Raw genomic sequence first — 17714 nt, 5'->3', positions numbered from 1 at the left:
TTTCCTACACATATTTTTATTGTTCATTCTTAATGTATTTCAAATTAAGTGTTTACTTGCAGAGATTTCTTTATTGTTAGTTCTTTTATGTACTTCATAGTAGTCCACTGAGCTAGTTTAAAAAGGGAGAGCAGAGGGAGGAAAAATCATGTGCCTATCTCAAATCATATATACATGACTCAGGGTTGAAATCTCACAAAACATTTTCAACCCTGCCACATTTTTGTGCCAGTCCCATTTGTCTCTTGTATGGTTTTTTTTAAATTTTAGTTTATTCATATGTTTTAAAGTTTAGTGCGACATCCATTTTCACTCAACTAGTAAACATTTTAGTTCAGGAGCCAGCTGAGGCCCAACTTTTGGTGCAATATTTTAGGCTGTGTTGAAGACCCCTTGATATCCTTGGGCTGCTTTCTGCTCTTTTGTCAGATTGTTGTCTCTTTAAAAAAAAATCCTCTTTTCCATACCTTAAAAATTTTTGCTACTACAAGAATCTGATGTTGATGGCTGAAGTTCAGTATAAATTTATTCACACCTTTTTAGACAATGGAAGATTTAGACTGTGTCTATTGTTGAGGACTTGATGAACATACCTTTAGGTGGCTTTCTGTTGTTTGCCTTCTTGGTAATTACCGTCTTATTGATGTATGCTCCACATCTCCAAGAGATTTCATACCAAATGAATATTTCAACTTTATTAAAAAGTAAAAACTTCAGTAAAATCTTTTTGTTTGGTGCTGGTTAGCATACACAACAGCTTCACATGATCTGATAAAACAAGAATGTGTCCCAAGTACATGGATGCCGCATCCGCACTATCATTTTCTATGTTCAGTGGACCCTGAAAATGGGGTAAAATCTCAAATTTGGCATTAACATTAGAAAGATCATATCATAGGGAACATTTTTACCAAGTTTCAAGTTGATTTGACTTTAACTTCATCAAAAACTTCATCGACCAAAAACTTTAAATGGAAGCGTGGCGAACGAACGTCCAAAAAAACGAACGAACAGATGGACTAACAGAGGCACAAACCAGAAAACTGATGCCCATAAATGGAGCATATAAAAATTAATTAACTAAATTTCATAATGAGTTTATTGAGTTGATTATTAAGAAATGCTGCCAAGGTTTTACAAAGTGTTATGTTAAAATTGAATAATAGATAATACAGAACTAATGTTCATAACTGTATGGCACTACACACACTAAACACCAATCATTAACAGGTAATTATCATTTCTCTCAGGTAATTATAATATTATACAACATCAGGTTAAAAGTGTGAGGTCAAGGTCAACTAACATAAAATTAAAAAAATTCTATAAAATGTGGAGATGTGATATGATTGCCAATGATTTATTGATGGTTAGTGTTTGATGCAACTGCTTTATCACGTCATGTTTGATTGGTAGGAGGAGGCTAAGTCCCCAAGAGAACCAATGACTTACAAAAGGAAAACAGGCAAATATAGGTACATACTTCAAGATTACACACACACATATATATATAAATCAGATTAGCAAGCTGACCTTTCAATCAGATTAAAGACAATAATCATGTTGTTATTCAACAAAACTGGCTTAGACATCTATTCACTGAACTCATCTTCGCTAGCCAAGGGTTACGATCCACTCCCGCTCTCTTCACCCTTGGCGGATTGAGATAAAATTTCGGAGACACAAGGTAAGGATTTTTATTGGTTGCAGTCAAAACTCGCTGCATCCAATCAAAATGCGCCTGTAACATGATCACGTGTAAATGTAGAAAGTGTTTGTAAACAATTGCCACGTGTTTTTTGTGCAACAAGCCTTTACATCCCTAAACATACGACTATATTTAGTGAAAACTTGAATGTTTTTAATCAACAAATGGAAGTTCCTGTGTATGTTTCATGCACAAATGCATGAATGTTGACGTATGCTTTCATTTCCGTCTTTACCAAGTGTGTAGCATCTAGACGCTACCGTGTTTTTACCTCCAAGCTGAAGAGTTCAAGTGCTACCATTGGTCAAGACTAATGTATTCGGAATTGGCTTGGTTTTTATCTTCCGATAGATGGCGCAACATTGTTATCACAATGTTGGCTCAATCCGCCAAGGGTGAAGAGAGCGGGAGTGGATCGTAACCCTTGGCTAGCGAAGATGCACTGAACTATGCATATGAGGTCATGATATGGTGACCCCTGTCAGATGAGAATGTGTACTTCAGTCAGCCTAGCCTAGAGAGCCCAGAGCTGTAACAACAAGGCAGTAGTAACACACTAAGATTAACAAATGGTTGCATTGTTCTATATGGTATTTAAAAAGCAAAACACATTCAACCAAGAAACAATTTCAGATAAACTTTAAAATGAGGTTTTTTGTTGTTGCTATTTTTGCCTTTTTCTGGTGAAAAATACTTTTTTCTTATAATACAAATGTTGTTTTTTTTTCTCCTTCAATAATGACTAAAAACTGTCTATAAATAGCCATCTTTCAACACACATGGTCAATAATACATTAAAAGCATGCATAAGTTAATGCCCTATTTATACAATCATACAGTAAGAAAATAAACCCCATTCCACACACAAAAAAAATGTTTTCAATAAAAAAGGAACCATAGAATGAAAGGGCCTGATCTGACATTTAATCTATTAATTATAAATAACATATCAATAGTACATATAACTTCCAATTCAAATTTCAGTATTGCAAAAAAATAAAAATAAATGGCTTATTACATAACTATAAAAAATTCAATTTGTAAAGTAAGAATGTTATCTATCTAATGTATAAATGGTTTTTATAAAGGAAATACATATTGAATAACAGTTAAAACTTCCTTTTCATGCGTCTTGACGTCTTATGTCAAGACAAAATATACTAGATGTAATGACTTTATTACTGTTATGCAATAAAAAGTTTTGATATAAACAGTTCTTGTATTAAGTAACTCACAGATAATTATTTTTTCTTTTTTTTAATTTCAATTTTTTATCATGTGTCAGGCCAACAATTAAGGATAATATCATTTGTCACTATAATTTATGTATGTTTCCTTCTGTAGGTTGTGAAAACATCTAATATTTCATAAGGATTGTCTTAGTCTAAAGAGAAAAATAAACTGGGTGAACAAGAAAAATTAAATGACGTTTTGGTCACATGACTAAATTATGTCTGGGCTCATAACAAAATAACGTCAGCCAATCAGAAGAGGTGTTACATCCAAAATTATATTATGATAAGGTATAAAAAGATCTTTTTCATTTAATGATTCATAATAAGAAATATAAGCCCACCACTAGTGTCAATTTCTGTTGCTAAATTATTATATAAGAAAAAGTAAGAGCACATTTAACTACCTTCGAGTAAAAAATAATACAATGCTGATAAATCAATCTTTGGACCTGTATTTTAGATATGTCATAAATTAATTGGTTCTCTCAAGAGTGATTGATATAGCCAAGAGCCCAGATGCTTGCATTTCTTTATATCTTAATTTTACTCTCTCAAAAATCCCTGTCTTTCTATTTCTTTTTATTTATAAGAACAATCAAATTCACTGAAAACATTTTTTATCCAATTGCCAAAATTCTGTTTCTTAAAACAGTAATTAATTTAAACCATTTATAAGTTTAAAAAGACTATGTATCCATAATCAACTCACACTTACACATTGGCTTAGTGAACACAGAAACTTTGCTCAAAACCCTTTTTTCCCATATATAAAATTTCACTCAGTAATGAACATATAACAGGCTATTATTTGAACTTGGAATATTTTTAATTGGCTCGAGAACACAGTTATTTCGTAGTGCATTTCTTTTAGACAATAAATTCAAATTAAAAAAATCGCACCTGCTCTTTCTCAAAAAGATTTTTACAGTGTAGTGTACTACCAGTAAGACAAATAATATCAAAATTATAGAAACTTCTCCCAGCTCTAACTAAAAAAATTGACAATTCTGTGTTAAGGAGGTGTAAAATTCAGTTTGACAGCTTCAGACGTGATAAAATTTGACCTTTTAGAACTGGACCAAATCACTACTTAACATTAAGATTAAGCACCAAAATTTTTTTGACATGTAATTACATCCCCCTTCTTAATATTTCATGCATTTAATATCAAGAAATAAATTGAGAGAGTGTATCAAATAAAATATGCAAGTTATACACTGTTTACACTAGGGATTTTATTCGTAGACAACGAAAACCAAAGGACGATAACTGTGTCCTTGGACCAATTATGGAATTTGTCTAATTTCTTGTGCTTGAATTTTTTTTTATAAATTCCTCTACCATAATGTTCTCTGCTTTGCACAATACTTTCTATTACAAAGAAGATAGTACATTTTCAATAGAATGTACTGTGCAGCACACAACACTATCTATACAAAATATTTTGTATGGAAAGTGTTATGAACAGCTCAAAACAATATGATAACATATAAACATGGAATTTATCAAAAAAATTCAAGAACAAGAAATTATGCAAATTCCATAATTAAAAATAATTCCAAGTTCAAATAATAGCCTGTTATTTGTACTAAGTTTCAATTTGAGGTGACCACATACTACCCTAAACCAACATTTTTCACTACTTTTAACAAAAATGTCTATGAACCATGATAATAATGTATTTGAATGACAGTGATTAATTTTCAAAGTACATGTATTATCATCATACAATACATGTATATATAGTCATGATAGTAACAGACGACCTATAATATGGGTTTTCATTCCTATAACTAGTAAAATATATATATTACATTGTCACAATTAAAACTAACATTGTCAATAAGAAATTATAATAATAACTGAAAACATTAAAAGCATTTATCACAGAATTAACTAGGTAACAAGGTTTAGGAATAAAGTGTTTCAAATTTTACAATCTGCATAAAACTTTTAAAATCTAAAGGATACAATGATTGATGGCAAAACTACAGATACCATTTCTATCAAAAACAGAAAACAATATGTGATTTACATTTAAAACAAAGCAACAAAGCTATGTACAAGGCAGCATTTGATCACCTTAAATAAGGTATTAAAATACTAGTAAACAACTTGACTTTTACACATTTTTTGAAGTTTCAAAACAAAATTGAAATTGTTAAGACAGGTTAAATGCTTCCTGAAATCATCACAACATTTCTTTTAAAAACAATATGGATTTCTTGCAAATAGTTTAACATCAACACAGAGATTAGAATTTAAAATTAAATGCATTTTCATAGTGTTGTGTGGGGACACATATAATAAATGGTGTCTGTTACTAATAAACTGTGTTTTCAATCAAAGTATAATATTGCACTACTAAATTGACCTATTTAACTTTTTACTGTATAATTTTCACTTTAATTGAACTATCAAATAAAAAAAAATCAAATGTTCCCTAAAAAACCTAAGTTAACTCAAGAAATAATTATTCATGAATAAATGAATTTCTGTGGAATAAAAATGCCCACGTCTTTTTTTAAAAGCATTACTTTAATAAATAAATGAAGCGAACATGATAATACACTATCAAATTTGCATAATAAAATATAATTCAATTTTTATTTAAAATGTCTACTTTTGTTTTTAATAAATGACTGCTTTCAACGTTTCCTCTTACTGGCTGAACCATGGCTGTCCTTCTGCTGGTCTTTGAATATTGAATATGTAAAATTATGTCAAGGAAAATGTATTAAAATGGAAACAATACTAAACTGTTCATGATCTTACATCTATATATAGTACATCTTTATTATTAACATAAACATTAAAGTCAGCTGTTGGAACTGAAACAGATGTTCAGAACATTAAAAAAAACACTCATAAAAAGACATTAGAATTACAACATGTCACATGATTAAAACACGAGAACAATATAGATCACAGGATATATAATTAGACCAAAGTACTGTAATCATTTTCTACTTAAAATTGTTTAGTAAAAAACCTAGCATACTATACTTTCCTTGTGTAATTCTATTCAACTAATTGAATAAAAGTGCTTCAGGTGAAACAATATATAACACATAAATAAACACAAACAGGAATCATAAAATCAAAAGAGTTTTTTAAAAAAATTTTAAAAATGCTGAAAAAAGCATTTGCCGTATGTATTTCAAAACCTAGATTGTTTTTTTCAAACTGTTTCCATACAAAATACTGGGCATCGTAAACCAGTTCAGTAATGCTATATCTTAATACCACAAGCATGCTAGCTTACAAGGTAACAGTCCACAGGAAAACATGTCAACTTACTAGGACACATTTATTTACTTCAAGCCGACCAATTTTAGCTCTTAATCATTAATGCTGGGTGTCTGGCAGAGGAGCAGCAAATTACAATTTTAAATAGACAAACCTGAACTATTGAGCAACAAGAGTGCGCACGCTGAAATGTCTCGCCTTCTGTACTAATCATTGATATTATGTTGATAGTCCTAAGTATAAAGCTTTATTACAACTGTCACATAAACTTAACATTAATCAAGATAACTAAACAAAGACCAATGAATCTTGAAAATGAGGTCAAGGTCAGATGAACCATGCCAGGCAGACATGTACAGCTACCAATGCTTCTATACAACATATATAGTTGACCTATTACTTATAGTTGAAGAAAAATAGACCAAAACACAAAAATTAACACTGTGCAATGAACCGTGAAAATGAGGTCACGGTCAAATAAAACCTGCGCGACTGACATGAAGATCATAAAATATTTCCATACACCAAATATAGTTGACCTATGGCATATAGTATTAGATAAAAAGACCAAAACTCAAAAACTTAACTTTGACCACTGAACCATGAAAATGAGGACAAGGTCACATGACATCAGCCCGCTAGACATGTACTCCTTACAATCACTCCATACAACAAATATAGTAGACCTGTTGCATTTAGTATGAGAAAAACACACCAAAACACAAAAACTTAACTATAACCACTGAACCATGAAAATGAGGTCAAGGTCAGATGAGACCTGCCAGTTGGACATGTACACCTTACAGTCCTTCCATACATCGAATATACAAGCCCTATTGCTTATAGTATCTGAGATATGGACTTGACCACCAAAACTTAACCTTGTTCACTGATCCATGAAATGAGGTCGAGGTCAAGTGAAAACTGTCTGACAGACATGAGGACTTTGCAAGGTACGCACATATCAAATATAGTTATCCTATTACTTATAATAAGAGAGAGTTCAACATTACAAAAAATCTGAACTTTTTTTTCAAGTGGTCACTGAACTATGAAAATGAGGTCAAGGACATTGGATATGTGACTGAAAAAAACTTCGTAACATGATTCGTAACATGAAGCATCCAAGTCTTCCACCTTTTAAAATATAAAGCTTTTAAGAAGTGAGCTAACGCCGCTGCCGCCATAACCGCCGTAGCTGCCGCCGGATCATTATCCCTATGTCGAGCTTTCTGCAACAAAAGATGCAGGCTCGACATGAAAAGTTCAGTACCTTGAAGATTAAAGTGGTACTGGTACCCAACACTACAGGGAGATAACTCAGTAAAATCAGCTCAACGTTTTAATGACGCGTTGTTTAGGGAATATTAAGCTTTTCAAAGATCAAAATTAGTGTTTGTCAAATTGCTATATAACCAGTTTATTTTTTATGATAAAATGCTTGGTTCAAATTTTTTAAAATTTTTATATTTTTGTCAAAGGGTCAGGGGAGCTAAAAAAAGAACAACAAATAAACAAAACACTACAGAGAAATTTTAAGATAGAGTAATCATCAGTTTCACATTGATTAGTTTTAAAAGTTTCTAGCCTCCATTTACATTACATATCTTTTGAACCTGTACTATGAGGAATTCTTAAATACAAGACAAAAAACCTATAAATGTATAAACATGACTAAAATATAAGGTGATGTTTGTGTTCATATTGTAATTCAGCATAAATTTGTAAAAAAAACAATCAATGCATAAATTAAAGTTAACAGAGATTGGTAAAAGGTTTAAAAAAATCTTAGCAAGTATTCTTTAGAGCATACATAAGTTTTCCAATAGTCAATGTCAAAATATTAATTTTCGAGAAGTTTTGAATGTTGCATTTGAAATTATCTTTTTTTAAAAGATGATAATAATTCAGGGTAGTTCATGCACATAACATCTGTTGTCACATTTCATCTTTTCCCCCTTTTCCTTAAAATCTGTTGACATTTATTTCATGTTACATTTCATACACTGCTGTTTTTCTTCCTCCATTTTTTAACTTAAAGTTAAGCAAAATGTGCTTCAACTTCTTCAGAATTAATTAACCTTAATAAAACTTTAATATGATAAGTAACTTTTAACTTTTGATAACACTGGCACGAAATAAATAAATGTTTCTCTTAAACTTTTTTGAATTCAAAAAGGATATGAGTTGATATTCACTTCCTGTCTGAGTATTCCTGTCAGAATAAACTCAGAGTTAACAACTGGTATCCCTGCCTTTATTGCTGCAGTACAGAGTGATTCATCATCAGGACAGGAAACAATGACTATATTATCTCCCCCTTTCTTTGGTATTGTGGATAGATACTGAAATACAAATAAAACTATTATTACTATTCAAATTAAATAAAAAGAGTTGATATCAGGCAATATACAATTCTCACAATGTGTCTAACATATCACTTTCATTGTGTTCAATCTAAAATTATAAGAAATTGTTAATCTAGTCTATTGCACATACCAGTATTGTCATATTTTTGTTGATCTAGTCTATTGCACATACCAGTATTGTCATATTTTTGTTGATCTAGTCTATTGCACATACCAGTATTGTCATATTTTCTGTTCCTACGTTAAACTTTAACACTTGCATAAGCTATAGAATGTATTAAAATTTGACAAACAAAAAATCTGAAGAAAAGTGTGAGTGTTTGGTTTATTATTAAAGAAATCTCATGTCTGTTGCCATGAAGGAAATGTACATTGTCTTGACCTTTTAAAGTCATCAATGACCTTACATACAGACAATGTCATAATATTGTTTTATGATGCTGGATAAGGCAATTAAATAAATACAGTATCACTTATTAAACCCCATTCAGTATATGAGACATGCCTTTTTATGCAAGAAAAAGATAACAGGTCACAACTTTAAGAGAAATAAAAGTACTAATTTTGTGCAGGTTAAAATAATTAAAGAAAGTTATTGCATATGGAAAGGCAAAGCCATTAATACATACCTGACCTCCTGCACATTCAATTATTTCTGAAAATATATAAAAAAAAATTATGTTATACATAAGGAATTATTTTTTTAAGTTGATGCAGCACTCTTTACTTCCAAAATTGCTAGTTAATCTTTAACTACACAGATTTAAAATAAAGTATAGAAATATGAGATGTGGTATGATTACCATATAAGTATATAATTAGAGGCTCTTAACCCTTTCATCCCCGACGTTGCTTTGAGGCATCGCCTGACGTTGGCCCGACGTTGCTTCAACGCATCGCCTGACGTTGGCCCAACAATGCTTTGAGGCATAATTTCTCGGTATTTTTGAAAATCAGTTTCATAACGAAATGGCGGGGCGCATGCAAAGGAAATTGGACGTAGTCATTGAATGTATTTTGAAATTTGTTTTTATGCTTTGTTCAGTGTAATCGTACTGTTTAAAATAAGAAAAATACTGTTGAAACGTCATTCTTAAAGGGAAGAAATTAATGGCGTCCTCCGTGGTGCAACATGTCTTCAACAGCTGTTTATTTCAATGTTTTACGTTTCGAAAAAGGCCTTCTCCGGTGAAAATTGTAAATGTCAATTCCGTGACCTCATTTGCGATCATTTGCATATCAATGCGGATATGCAGGGGTAATATAATCCAACATTTTGTTGAAAGTTGTCGTTTTCAGATTCGGTTGCGCTAACCTTATTGCTGCTTCGTTACTTCTTTATTTATTTCTGTAAATGGCCATGACACATTTATTTAGTCCAAAAATGAGACCGCATGCAAGTCTCCATTTTTGTTTTGTTTTTCAATTCTATTATATAAATATATTGACCTTTAAAGTTGGCCTTCAGTTGACCAATAAAAACGGGGATTCCGTTTCTTACGGTCGTAATGTCATGCGAGATGTCATGTGCTTGCGGTAAAAATAATGTGTATTTTTCGAAGCTATGAACTCATTTATATACGATTTTATTTTTTTAATAAATCGTTTGAAACGTAAAATAAAGTGTGAAAAAAAACATCCTGTCTTGAAGGTTAATCAGAGTCCAAATTAAAAACATGTTTCGATGTTCCATCTAACACGTGTTTTCCTGGTGGTCGAGGATTCTTGGAACTCATTTGCATATTATTACGATTTTATATTTTCACAAATGATAGCTAATAACACGCGTATGTGTTATAAAAAGAGGCAAACCAAGTATGTGTCACATAGAAGATTAGTTGTTCTTCAAAATTTTCTAATAAATAAATACTCAACAACTGTTTTCGCAATTACTTGCATTGAACGTTGGAATGTGTATTCGCATTTCATTTTATTTTTAACTCTGACCTTATATCATCCAATTAAAACTCGGGGTTCCCTTCTTAATACATGTGATATATCATGTGATTCTAATATGTCGTCTGTAAACAAATAATAAAATTGAAATGTCCGATTCTTCAGACGAGGAATTCTTCGGTTTTGAAGCCGATGAAATTCAGCAGGCTGCTCAACGGTACGAGCAATTACTAATAGATCAAGGAATAGGTGATGATTTTGAATTCAATTCTTCAGGGAACGAGTCCAAGGACTCAGAAACAGAACCTATCGATGATACCATTCCTATTTATAATATCAATGACCAAGTAGTCCCAGATATAGACAATGTTGGAAACAACTGGCATCACAATTTTGATATTCATGAAAGGGGTTTACCTCATTTATTTCAACCTAGAGGTCCAGATGGAAGGGCAACCGGCCCAGCTACTATTTTAGCTGCTGATAAGGGTCCAATTGATTTCTTCAAATTGTTTTTGAATGACATATTATTTGAACATATAATTAATGAAACTGAAAGATATGCCAATCAACAAATCACTGAAAACCCAGATGGTAATAAATCTGCCTGGTCAAAACCAAGTCTAACAGAAATAAAAGCTTTCATTGGTCTTTGCTTTCTGATGGGAATTGATGTTAAACCAGAAACCAAACTATACTGGTCAACTGATCCCTGCATGGAATCTCCAATATTCGGAAAAACAATGCCCAGGAATAGATTTATGCAAATCATGAGGTATCTTCATTTTAGTAACAATCATAATGCACAACAACCAGGTCATCCATCATATGATGTACTTTATAAAATTAGAAATATCTTGAATATGTTCAACACATCCATGAAAAGAGAATTCGTCCCTTCACGCCAGGTCTCTATAGACGAATGTATGATACCCTTCAAAGGAAGGGTCAAATTCAAACAATATATGCCAGCCAAACCAACTAAATGGGGAATCAAGATATGGGCACTTGCAGATTCAAATACAGGATACATCTGCTATACAGATGTTTATACAGGAAAAACTGATAGACCACAGGGACAGTTGGGTGAACATGTTGTAAAAAAATGTATAGAGGGGGCTGATATTGGTGGGCAGGGATACCATGTATATGTTGACAACTTCTTTTCATCACCAAAACTATTCCAAACCCTGTTTGATAACTATCAAACTGCAGCATGTGGAACAGTCCGCAAAAACAGAAGTGGTTTACCAGCTGATTTCATGTTAAAACGGCCTGTTGGTATCAATACTAGGGGGGACGTGCAGTTTTTTCAAAGGAAGGCTATTTCTGGTGTCTTATGGAAAGACAAAAAAATTGTAACAGCAATTTCAACAATTCATGATCATTCTATGTCTGAAGTACAGCGTTTGGTTCAAGTAGATGGTCAATTTAACAAAGCAGACATACCATGCCCAAAAATCATAGTCGACTACACTAAGTACATGGGAGGAGTCGACAGAGCTGATCAGTACATACAGTACTACTGCTTTAACCACAAAACACAGAAGTGGTATAAACAGGTGTTTTTCAAATTTCTGGAAATCTTAAAGTATAATGCATACAGGCTGTTTCTGTTGAGTCCAAACCATCAAACAGTCCGCAACTCACCTGCAATGACATTTCTACAATTTTCCCGACAAATTACCAGTAGCCTTATAGATGGTTACTGTGGCATTAGTAACAAAGGTCGTCAAGCTGCAGCCCCAGTACCATCACGTCTCACAGAGAGACATATGCCTAACATTGTTGGAAACAAATCCTGGTGCCATGTGTGTTGGGCAAAGGTTGCCGCTGGTAAGCAGGAGAAGAGAAGACAAACCATTTATGGTTGTATTGAATGTGGTAACACTTCTGCCTACCAAAGTGCTTTACAGCCTACCACACAAAAGCAAAATACTGTTAATTAACTAGTTATTCTTTAAATCGTTTGTTACTTTGTTGGAAATCGTTTGACTTTATTCTTTAAATCATGGAGACTTAAATTACTGTTGGAAAAAATTATTTGAACTGAAAAAACTGAATGAATTATAAAGGAAAACAGATTTCAACCAGTGCCAGTGGTTACATGTGTTTGTGGTTATCTGCATAAAAAAACTTTCATGTTTTCTGGGACTTTTTTCTTGTTAAAAGTAAGTAATTGTTTCACCTGTTCATAAAAGTTGGCTTGTTAATTGACTTGTAGTTGCATGTATTCCATTTACTTTTAAATTCCGTTGTCAGCATGCTGAACCATTTACCGTTACATGTGCAAATCAGAGTACACATTTTTGTGTATTGACCCTTTCGTCTATAAATATCTCAGATGTTTCCGAATTAAAACGAGGCAATGACAACATTACCAAATCAATGGCTGAACGCTGAACATAAAAAAAAAGATGGATCGATAATAAAAGAATATCTCGATTTATATTAGAGTAATCGTTCTCTTGGTCAAGGATGATCTTTTCAGATGTGGTTATTTAATAGGGAAAACAATAATATGAACAATTCGTCGGCAATTTAAAAGATTTATAAGTATTTAAAACTTTTTAGCGAACGCTTGTTCGTAAAACTTGTTGTTTCGTTTTACTCGCATGGTTAAATGTACGTAAACAACTTTAGTTTTCTGTAATTTAGTTTCTGAGCAATGGTTTGACATGTTAATCTACCATTTTCATTCCGTTTCCTGTCTTTTGACGGCTACAACTGCCCTTATTCCCCATATACTAAACATAAGCGAAAACGCGCACTTATCTGGGAATTAATTCGGGCCGGTGACGGTCTCGTGCAGTATTTGATAATGTCATAGAAACTCATAGACCAGTTCAATCCGGTAAGGAAAGTGTTAATATCCTGTGTTGTTCAAATGGGTAAATGTACATCTTCAATAATGAGAGCCGTGGTGTAGTGGTTAGTGCATCGGACTACTAACACAAAGGTTCCTAGTTCGATTCCCGTATGGGATGAGAATTTCAGAGACTGAATTTTTGGCTCTCCCTTGGCACCATTTGCGAGTATGGTCTTGAGGAAACGATGAGAGTCTGTCAGAAGGGGACAATAAATGATTGACCCGTGTTAAGAGAGAGCCATATCTCTTGCAAGTTAAAGACACCCTTGTAGATTTTAAAAAAGGGCAGGCTAATGCCGTTACAAGGCAGCACTCGCACCTGCAAAGTGGAAAGGGATTAATATAAGTTGCAAAACTTGTTTCCCAATCCACTATAAATAAATATGTCTAAACTAAACTAAAACTAATAATGGTTTCTTTATTACATTGTAGACTAGATTATAATTTCGGACTGAAATCTCTTTTTGATGATCATGTCTTTTACTGTTCATGTTCAGGTGAACAAAAAATACTGAGATTCCTTATCCTTAACAACTTTTCAAAATTGATGACAGAAAAAGGCTATTAACAACTATTAGTAACCATATGGCCTTCAACAATGACCAAACCCATACCATACAGTATGACTTACGAAGAGCACACATGATAAAATGTGAAACAATCCATAAGAGAATAATAATGGCCTGATAAATGCTAAAACAATAATAAACAAGAATGTGTCCATAGTACACAGATGGCCCACTCGCACTATCATTTTATATGTTCAGTGGACAGTGAAATTGGGGTCAAAACTCTAATTTTGGCATTAACATTAGAAAGATCATATCAAGTTGATTGGACTTCCAACTTCATTAAAAACTACCTGGATCAAAAACTTTAACCTGGAGCGGAACAGACAGGCGGACTATTATAGGTTGGGCCTAAAAACTTCAATTTGAAACAAATGCACTCCTAACATTCCATTACATATATCTATTCTCCCAACCATCCCTTTGGCAGATATTATCTCCTACCTTCCATTTGACTAGGCTCTGGTTTGACAGATTTGGTTACATGTACTTTATATCCCTGCAATAAACACGATTCTTTGGCTTTTTCTAGAGATCTGGACAGTGAAAATTTGTATTGCTTTTCTGTTGCTGTATCCTTCACTGGGAACTTATGACAATCTAAAACAGAATGGAAAACAATTTTTATTCATCAAACACATTAAATTCATTATCAGTAATTCCTTTTTGATTAATATCAATCACTTCTAATCCATTCATACAAATAAACAAGAATGTGTCCATAGTACACGGATGCCCCACTGGCACTCTCATTTTCTATGTTCATTGGACACATTGGACATGTGTACTAAGTTTCAAGTTGATTGGACTTCAACTTCTTCAAAAACTACCTTGACTAAAAACTTAACCTGAAGCGAACGGATGCACAGACGAACGGACGCACAGACAAACTGATGCACGGAGGCACAGACCAGAAAACATAATGCCCCTCTACTATCGTAAGTGGGGCATAATAAAAATAATGCTTGCAACATTTTAAGAGTAATAATTGAAGCAGATACCTAGACATGGCTGACTTTTATCAACTTTCTACTGTTTGATATGTTACAATTGTATAATTTCATAATTGAAAAGAATATTTACCTGAAATCAGCCAAAGTTGCAGGCTATGCCAAATAATAATTTCTAAAAAGATGCTATCTAAGGGTGAAAATTTTCACAAACTAAATAGTTAACAATATAATATTGTAAAAAATATTAACTTCTTACCTACAAACATGGCCGACTGTTTACAACTTTCTATCCACTGTAAAGTTACAATTGGAATACCTCTGGCTAAGCAACACAGGAACTTTACTGTTCTTCTTACCTAAAAATTCAGTTTGATTAAATCATGTAAACTAAGGGGTTTTTTTTATCTGATCTGGTGAGAAAAATTGTGTAGATGGCATTATTTATTTTTCATTTTCATATTTTGGAACCAATTTACCTTTTGACTTTATCTTGTAGAAGTTTGTATGCACTGAATAATCACTTAGATTTAATTATTTGAACTTCAAGTCATGATGAGTGGGGGTAGGAGGGGTCCTGATCATGAAATCCCAGGCTTAAAAACACGAAATCCCGTAATCCAGGGATTAAATCAAAGAGCTGAAAGCTCTGAAGAAAAATGACGCCACTGTCTCTAATATTGGGATAGTTTTTATGCAAGTCTTGATTTTCACATACCGAAATTAGTTTAACAATGCAACATGTATCGTAAGCATATAATTGATATTTGTATATGTGTGTGTGTGTGAAGTGAAGGTGACAACTGGCTGGTTTTTTAAGACAAATGAATAGGTCAAGACTAGCTGAATTGTACAAATAAATACCGTAGAAAGGCTTGTATATTTCTCACTGGTACATAGTCTGAATCTGAGTCCGTTTGCTTCCATTCACGTTTGCGCCCACTCATTTTCACCCCTTTCACTCCCTACATGTTCGCACCCAATCTTAATTGGTTTTGTGTTTAATAACTATGTAAGCAAGTGTTTTCTTATAAGTATAATTGTTGTCATTGTCTCAAAATAAAGTGAGACAGCAATTTTTTTTTTGTGTGTTGAATAAATCTTAATTATGTTTTGGATAAGGTATTGCTAAAAATAATAATAATCCTTTCTAAATAAAGTGGTATTTTGTCAACGTTTTATTTTGTGTTGAATAACTCTTAATCATGTTTTGGTTAGTTTATTGCTATAACTTGTTTCATTGACTTGTTTCAAAATGAAGTGAGATTCTGACTATGTTTGTTTCTGCGTGTTGAATAAATTTTATCATGTTTTGGTTATATTAGTGGATTGCTATATTTTGGTTTCTATGTTTTATTGTTTCGTTGTTTCAGATCAATGGGACCAAGCTGTTAAAAACAATTATCTTTTGTGTTTTTTCCTTTAAAATCTTCAATGTTTTACTCATACCAAGCTATAAATACATTCAGTATTTACACCAAAGCAATTTAAAACAACAACCATAATTTTCCAATTATTCAACTTGAATTTGAATTAAAATTGGGCGTGAATGAGTAGAGTGTGAATGTGCGAACATGTAGGGTGCGAAAATGTATTGGGCACAAACAGACCTGATGCCACACAGTCTGAACCCCCTTCTCCCACAAAATATTAAGTAAATAATCTTTTTGTTACTGCTATCAAAGGTCTAATGAAACTCAGATAGTTTCAAACATTTGTCAAAGAATTCTAGTCAAACTGGCACCTAGTTAAATTGGCACCTGAACGTCGTAGGAAGGCGTCCCAGAAAAATAATAAAATAGCCTTGCCAGACGTCATAATTATTTGGACTAATACATGAGATATTGTGTATTTTTCTGCATTATTTTAACCAGTTGAGCATTTTATAGGATTGTTGGTTTAATGCTGTTTAAACTTTACTGAAAAACAAACACCTTAAATTTGCTAATTATTTGGCATGAAAGTTTGATTTATTGAAAGGGACTCATAGTTTTCCATTTTATTTTAATAATTGACTTGTTTTTACAATTACACAAATTGTCTAATTGTTAAAACAACAGCTTTGGTAAGGGCTTCGTTGTTTACCTTTATACACTACATATTCACTTTCGTTTCGTGGTTTACCAAAATACACAACAACATATTCACTATGTACTTGGTAACAGTAATTAATTAATTGAATAGAAAATATTATATCAAATATTATTGGATGCCGAATTGACGTCGAATAGGTGCCGATTTGACTAGATGCCAATTTAACCAGGTGCCGACTTGACTTGTACGTTTCAATTCCTCTGCGATCGTTTGCAGTATTTTCTTGAGAAAACCTATTTTCCATCATCAAAGAGAAGAAGAAACTGCTTTAAAATGATTCTGGAACGCTACATGATTGTTAAAATAAGTTTAATTCACTCAAAAACAATTTTAAAAGATTAAACAGGACGTTTCCAAAGCACGTGTAAAAGAAGAAATTAACCGGTGAGAGTGGAAATCCGTATATGACAGATATCCCTATAGTACGACTTTGAAAGTAAAACAGTTCAATCCTTTTGTAAAACAATCTTTAATATACCTATCACATTAATGTTTGAATGGTCTTAAGCTTATTCAAACCATATAAGTCGGTATGAAACACCAAAACGGAATGAACAATAACAGATTACGTTTTGTAGTTTACAAATTCTAAAACTGGTTTCCGTCAAACTACAACACTTTGTTCGAGTGTAGTGGAATACAAGCAAAAACCAGTGTAAACTGGGTCCTGGCTGGTTTAATACTACACAATGATGCATAATGATAACACAAGCAGATTCCAGTTTGTTTGGAAAATAGGAAATACGAAACCAAGCGCGGTAGGCAGAGCAATGTA

General features: G+C 32.7%; 1 protein-coding gene across 4 annotated transcripts in view; it reads right to left on the bottom strand.

Annotated features, from left to right (window-relative positions):
* Window positions 1-1081: 1081 nt before the first annotated feature.
* LOC134721130 (mediator of DNA damage checkpoint protein 1-like) overlaps window positions 1082-17714 on the bottom strand; it is a 57415-nt gene continuing 40782 nt past the window's right edge. For all 4 annotated transcript variants that reach the window (XM_063583908.1, XM_063583898.1, XM_063583927.1 and 1 more), the window contains 5 exons: window positions 15105-15204; window positions 14340-14495; window positions 9191-9216; window positions 8378-8537; window positions 1082-5656 (listed from right to left, as the gene is read on the bottom strand). In XM_063583908.1, the coding sequence (XP_063439978.1) occupies window positions 5592-5656; window positions 8378-8537; window positions 9191-9216; window positions 14340-14495; window positions 15105-15204 (507 nt within the window). In that variant the 3' untranslated portion in view covers window positions 1082-5591. The remainder of the gene's footprint in view (window positions 5657-8377; window positions 8538-9190; window positions 9217-14339; window positions 14496-15104; window positions 15205-17714) is intronic.

The sequence above is a fragment of the Mytilus trossulus genome, chromosome 1 (assembly GCF_036588685.1).
Source record: "Mytilus trossulus isolate FHL-02 chromosome 1, PNRI_Mtr1.1.1.hap1, whole genome shotgun sequence".
NCBI classification, from domain to species: Eukaryota; Metazoa; Mollusca; class Bivalvia; order Mytilida; family Mytilidae; genus Mytilus; species Mytilus trossulus.
Note: the sequence above shows the minus strand (reverse complement) of the source record. Positions and strands in the feature narration are given on the sequence as shown.